At 43.8% G+C, this 7,148-nt stretch overlaps 1 protein-coding gene across 1 annotated transcript; it reads left to right on the top strand.

The window, feature by feature from the left end:
- The first annotated feature begins 4,923 nt into the window (after window positions 1-4,923).
- Window positions 4,924-6,723, top strand: LOC140204765 (ferritin heavy chain-like). Its single transcript, XM_072271528.1, has 4 exons — window positions 4,924-5,179; window positions 5,600-5,746; window positions 5,849-5,974; window positions 6,297-6,723. Exons 1-4 carry the CDS (start codon window positions 5,078-5,080, stop codon window positions 6,453-6,455), a joined length of 534 nt encoding a protein of 177 aa, XP_072127629.1. The 5' UTR covers window positions 4,924-5,077; the 3' UTR covers window positions 6,456-6,723.
- Window positions 6,724-7,148: the final 425 nt, after the last annotated feature.

Below are 7,148 nucleotides of genomic sequence, written 5' to 3' on the forward strand. Positions count from 1 at the left end.
TACAGTACTACCTGTGCCTTACACCACTAGCGTTTAGGGCAGCAATGAAGGTCCTCCATCTCTGGTGGTGTTCAGGGCTCCCTTCATCGTGTCAGTAGCTTCCTCTCAGTTAAAACTACTGTCAGTCATGCAAGTCCTGGGTGGAGACTCAGGAATACCGTCACACTCAGATGTAGAAGGGTTTTTCATTGCTGTTTCCGTAACAATTTTGTTTTACTGATCAGGAATGTTAGCCCTGAGCTGAACCCCCAAACCTGGAGGACTGGTAGAGTCTGGCCTCTACCCTTTGACCCATTTGGCATGGGTGACCCTGCCAAGGACAAAAACGTAAAGCCCTGACTCCAGCCAACACAGCTCTCTGGGTCATTGAGGCATGCAGGCCTCCAAACTCAAATGACAAGGTTGTGCTCCTCTTGGAGGAATATGCAGGCAGATTGGGAAAATCATGTTGGCATTGGATCTCAAAAGAAAGAATTCATAGAATGCTCGTGAGACGACTTTTTAAAGCAGCTTGTGATCAAGCACTAGGGCAAAGGCAATTTTGGATTTGGCATTGTGCAATGAACCAAATTTAATTATGAAGATTAGGGAGCTTAAAGTAATGTACCTCCTGGGAGGCAGTTATCATAATATGAAACAATTTAAGGCTGATTTATACTTCTGCGTCAAATCAACGCCGTAGCCTACGCAAGTGGCCTACACACGTTGTGAGCATTTATACTTGCGTTTGGTGTGTCTGCGTCGCTCTGCAATTCGCGCATGTCACGCATGTGCACACACCTGCCCGTGCAAGGCTTCATGGTCATGGTAGTCTTTCTCAGGGTAAACAAGTTTTAAGCAACCGTCTTTTTTCGTAAAAGCAAAATGTGTCCTCCATAATTTCGGAGGTCTGTAAAGCTTTATGGAAAGCATTGCAGCCAGAGTTCCTTCCCTGTCCTTCAGTCGCCCAATGGGAAGCTGTTGAAGCGTAGGAGGAAATGCGATGCTACCAAGCGGACTAATCACAGCTGTTACGGTCTGCGTTGCCGTGACGCATAGTTACATTTTGGGAGAGGTGCGCGTCAGGCTATGGTGTAGAGGTCCGCGTAGGTACTGCGTAGGGTTCACGGCTATGCCATACCTACGGCGTCGATTTGACGCAGAAGTATAAATCAGCCTTTACCCTGCAGTTCGAGCAGGAAAAGCTAAATGGGATATGCAGATATTACCATCAAGTAAAGGTAACTACAGAGACATGAGAGAGGAGGTGGTCAAATTTGATTTGAAAGGGTGATGGTAGACCAGCAAGGACAGGAGTTTCTGGGAGTAATTTGGAAGATGCAGGATCATTTCGTCACAAAGAAGAAGGAACAATCTAGAGGGAAGAAGAGATCATCGTAGCTAACAAGGGAAGTCAAAGACAGCATAAAAGCAAAGAAGAGGGAGTACAATACTGCAAAAGCTGGCAGGAATCTAGAAGATTGAGAAGCTTTTATAAACCAACAGAAAGCAACGATAAAGACAATAAGAGAGAAAAAAGTTGAAAATGAGGGTAAACAAGCCAATAATGTAAAAGAGGATGTTAAAATTTTTAGTTTTTAGATATACATTACTCTGCTAAAGTCTAAGGCACATATATATAGCTAAGACTTTTGCTCTACATTGTATTTGTCAACATGGAGGGGAGAGCGTGTTTGTAAATCTGGTGGGAACAAACCATGTTGGGAATGGCAATGGTAGAGACCTGTGGGAGGAGCACAGGAAAGGTGGCAGAGAGGGAGTGCCTAGGAGTTGGAATTGGTGCGAGTGCAGACACACCCAGCCCTGAGACACCAGGCAAGGTCATTTGATTTCAAACAATGGTTTATAGCTATTACAGAATGTCTCTCTGGTGCTTCCCACTCCCTCCCCTCTCCCTTCCCCTTTTCCCAACCATGATTACCCTCTCCCCGCCCCCTCCCCACTCTCAGTCCACAATAGAGACCCATATCAGAATCAGGTTTATCGTCACTCACACATGGCATGAAATTTGTTTTTTTTTCACGGCGGCAGTACAGAGTGATACGTAAAATTACCACAGTACTGTGCAGAAGTCTAAGGCTCCCTAGCTATGTATATGTGGCTAAGACTTTTGCAAGGGACTGTATAAAGAGTAAAAGAGAGGCAAGAGTGGACATCAGACCACTGAAAAATAATATAGGACAGGTAGTAATGAGGAACAAAGAAATGGTGGATGAACTGAATAAGTATTTTGAGCCGTCTTCACTGTGGAAGACACCAACGTGTCAGCAATTTGAGAGTGTCAGGGGCCAGAAGTGAGTGTGTTCACTATACCAAGGAGAAGGTGGCTGGGAAGCTGAAAGGTCGAAGGCTAGACTATAGTATAGTGGTTAGCACAATGCTTTACAGCACCAGCGACTCAGGTTCAAATCCCGCCGCTGCCTGTAAGCAGTTTGTATGTTCTCTCTGTGATCGTGTGGGTTTCTTCTGGTTGCTCTGGTTTTCTCCCAAAGATGTACCAGTTTGTAGGTTAATTAGTCATGATGAGGCGAGGACTAAATTGGGGGGAATTGCTGGGCGGAGTGGCTCGAAAGGCTGGGAAGGCCAATTCCGCGCCGTACCTCAATAAATAAATGTCACCTGAACTGAACGGACCACATCCAGAGTTTTTAAAAGAGGTAGCTGAAGAGCTTGTGGAGGCATTAGTAGAGATTTCTTTCACGAATCACTAGAGTCAAGAGCCACTAGGAAAATTACTAATGTCACGCCACCTTCTAAGAAGGTAGGGAGGCAAAGGACTGCAACTTATAGGCAGATTAGCCTGATTTCAGTAGTTGGTGAGATCTTATATAACCATATAACAATTACAGCATGGAAACAGGCCATCTTGGCCCTTCTAGTTTGTGCCTGAACTCTTACTCTCACCTAGTCCCACCGACCCGCACTCAGCCCATAACCCTCCATTCCTTTCCTGTCCATATAGCTGTCCAATTTAACTTTAAATAACAACATCGAACCTGCCTCAACCACTTCTGCTGGAAGCTCGTTCCACACAGCCACCACTCTCCAAGTAAAGAAGTTCCCCCTCATGTTATTTCTAAACTTTTGCCCTTTAACTCTCAACTCATGTCCTCTTGTTTGAATCTCCCCCACTCTCAATAGAAAAAGCCCATCCACGTCAACTCTATTTATCCCCCTCATAATATTAAATACCTCTATCAAGTCCCCCCTCAACCTTCTACATTCCAAAGAATAAAGACCCAACTTGTTCAACCTTTCTCTGTAACTTAGGTGATGAAACCCAGGTAACATTCTAGTAAATCTTCTCTGTACTCTCTCTAGTTTGTTGACATCTTTCCTATAATTCGGTGACCAAAACTGTACACAATACTCCACATTTGGCCTCACCAATGCCTTGGACAAGCTTAGAGTACAGTGGATTCTGGTTAATTGGGCCATCGGTTAATTGGGACAATTCTTATAGAACAAAAGCAAACCAAGAAAATAACCTGGGTCTAGCAGATAAGTGCAATTACAAAGAAAGCATGGCAATGCCTTGACTTCCTTAGGATTCTGTGGAGATTCAGCATGACACCCAAAACTTTGACAAACTTCTAAAGATGTGGAGAGTATATTGACTGGCTGCATCACAGCCTGATCTGGAAAGACCAACGTCTTTTGAATGGAAAATACAAAAAATAGTGGTACTGTACAGCCCAGTTCATCACAGGTACAGCCCATCCACGTGAAACGCTGTTGCAGGAAAGCAGCATCCATCATCAAGGATCCCCACCATCCAGGACATGCTCTCTTCATGCTGCCCCCATCAGGAAGAAGGTACAGGAGCCTCATGACTCACACTTACCAGGTTCAGGGAGAGTTATCACTCCTCAAACATCAGGCTTCCGAGCCAAATAGGATAACTTCACCCAACTTCACTTGCCCCTTCCTTGAAATGTTCCCACAGCCTAAGGACTCACTTTCAAGGACTGTTCATCTTATGTTCTTGATCTTCATTGCTTATTTATTTATATATAATTGTGCATTTTTTTCTTCTGTGTTTGCAGAGTTTGTTGTCTCTTACACACTGGTTGAACATCCAAGTTGATGCAGTTTCTCATTGGTAGTTATTATTCTATTGAGGATTTATTGAGTATACCCACAAGAAGATGAATCTCATGGATGTGTATGGTGACACAAATGCTCTTTGATAATACTTTGAACTCATCTTGAATGTTACAATAAAAACAAAGATTTGGAGGAGCATAGTACGACGGCAGTCCATTCAGTGTCTGCGCTGATTTTGTTCATTGCATACACAGGATGAATTCCTCAATCAATAACTATTTGGAACTAATACACATCATCCCTGATGAAGATGGTGAAATTTGTCATTGAAACATCGATTATAATTGATACCCAAGAAGAATTTATTTAACTCTTTGCACGAAACCTTGGCTAATTGGGGCAGGGGCTTAATTGGTCCCGACATGTCCCAATTAACCGGATTCCACTATACATTATTAAGGATGAGGTTTAGGGTGACCTGGAAGCACATGATAAAATTGGCAGCACGGGACGAAATTCTGCTGTGTCATTGGAATCTGGGCATTGGTGTCTGAATCAGACTCTCTGGGTCCCAGACACTCCTGTCACTACTGTTCTACTGTCTACCCTACTCGCGTACCCTACCAGTCATCTCTGGCCAGCTCCTCACTCATCCCTCTGTGACCTTATGTCCCTGTATCCCTGCATCACACATTCCAATTCAACTCTGATTCTTTTTGCTCTCAACCTTGTCCAGTGGTTCGAGCAGCATCCGTGGCGCCTGCGTTGCGAAACCGGCGCTGCAGGAGTTAACGAGCCGGCAGATTTTTTTGCTGAATCATAATAATGGGCGGTCTCAAGGTGGGTGGTGGCTGAGCTCTTTAAATAGAGGAGCGGCGGGGTCTGGAGCTCAGAATCCGGGTTGTATTCTTGCTTCAACAGTGTTTGAACGGAATAGAACCTAGACCGCGCCAAAACCTCCTTACCTTTTTTTAAAAACAAAAATAAACTTTTTTTTGAAGCAACCTTTTTTGTACCGAACTCGTGCAGGATGTCTGCTCAAGTACGCCAGAACTACCACCAGGAATGCGAGGCCAGCGTCAACCGGCAGATCAACATGGAGCTGTATGCCTCTTACGTCTACCTGTCGATGGTAAGTCATCTAACTAACCCAGTGGGGAAGCTACTCTTAAAATGCATGTGTGTCTGGCCTCGGTGGTGAGGGGATAGTCTCTCTGGTACTACTGAACACTTGTGTCGAACGGGGAAAGAAACTTTATGCCAAGAGCCTTTGTTTCATGGTTCATGGGTCTTTGTTCTCTGCTGCACTATGGCAGCTCCACACGCACACTAGATAATGGCCGCTGGAGGGTTGCACAAAGGGATTTGCGACTCCGCTGACGATTTGTAGTGAAAGTGCACGATTTCTAATCTTAAATAATATGTAAATAGCCCGGCTCCGTCGTTGTCGTTGTGATTGTTCTGCTCCCCGCCGAGCTTTGGTGCATCTGAGTACTCTTTAGTATCTCCGGCGTGTTTCAAGAAGCTGATTTCAGTCTTTAACTATTTCCAGTTTGCTTACTTCGATCGGGATGATGTGGCGTTGAAGAACTTCGCCAAGTTTTTCAAGGATCAGTCCCACGAGGAGCGGGAGCATGTAGAGAAGCTGGTCAAATTCCAAAACCAACGTGGAGGACGTGTTATCCTCCAGGACGTTGCGGTCAGTGGCCACTTATAGTCGCATTCTTTTTGAAGTTGTACCTGAACAAGTTTAAATTTTTTTTAATATTTCAAATTTTTATTCGTCCCCTTCCCCATACAGAAACCTGACCGAGATGAATGGAGCAATGGCCTGGAAGCTGTGCGGTGCGCTCTTCACCTGGAGAAGACTGTGAACCAGTCTCTCCTGGAGCTCCACAAACTCGCTTCTGACAAGAACGACCCTCATGTAAATATTGACCCGTTTGCTACACAAGATCTAGCTTTTTAAATCTGAAATTAAGCACCTCCCACAACTAATCGAGCGAGACCGTGCAAACTGCAAACAATGCTTACAGCGCGGATCACGTAGTACAGCACGATGGTACTTGGTTTTCTCTCAATAAACGGTAGAAACTTTAACGAGTTAAGTTTTGAATTTTAAATGTAGGGGATCATTTTTAACTCGAGCAATAATTAATCGGCCTCATGCTTTGTTAGTTTCAAAGGCATTGCTTATTTTTAGTTTGATAACTGAGTCTAAAGACAAATGCTGTTCGTTTTTCTTATAGATGTGCGACTTCCTGGAAACCCACTTCTTGCATGAGCAGGTCGAAGCCATCAAGAAGCTTGGAGACATGATCACCAATCTGACCCGCATGGGGGCGCCCCAGAACGGCATGGCCGAGTACCTCTTTGACAAGCATACACTGGGAGAGGAGAGCAGCTAAAACGCCAAACCTCAGGAAATTAGTGTGCCTGTTCTACTTTCAGCATACTTCAATACCTTTCTCTTGATAGATGATTCTTTTAATTGAGTCAGTTTTTGGTAATTGTCATTTTTGAATTGGGTGTTAACTTGTTTGTGAAATAAGTGAAAAGGTATTTCTACTGTGAGATTTTTCTCAATCTTTGTACCTGGTTTCTAAAAGACATTTGTAAACCATGTGGCACAACTGAGGATCTGTTGCTTAAATAAAAGTTGGTAAAAAGTTTGAATTGTAGCAATGCTTTTACTATTTTCCTTCATTGAAAGTGTCTACTCATTTGCCTTGAAGTTTTGGCCTTCAAATTCTGCTGATACTGGAAATCCAGAGCAACACCCACAAAATGCTTGAATTTGCTAGGTCAGGCAGCTTCTGTAGAAAGGAATAAACAAGGGATTGTTTCTAGCAAAGACCCTTCATTAGGACACTTTCAACAGCACAAACAAGGAAAGGTATTGATAGATATTTTCTCTTCTGCCACGGAAAAGGAAATGACTTTTGAAGGTGCCAGAAGTTGTGTTGGTGGTTTTTAGGCCTTGCAGAATGATTTTTTTAATTTATATAAAAACTGCTTCAGTTCCTGAGGACTGACACAGAATCCAACCAACATTGGTGGTGGTGTATGATCCAATAATAGGCTACAGCTCCCTATTGGAG

Source organism: Mobula birostris, chromosome 11, assembly GCF_030028105.1.
Source record: "Mobula birostris isolate sMobBir1 chromosome 11, sMobBir1.hap1, whole genome shotgun sequence".
In the NCBI taxonomy this organism is placed as follows: Eukaryota; Metazoa; Chordata; class Chondrichthyes; order Myliobatiformes; family Myliobatidae; genus Mobula; species Mobula birostris.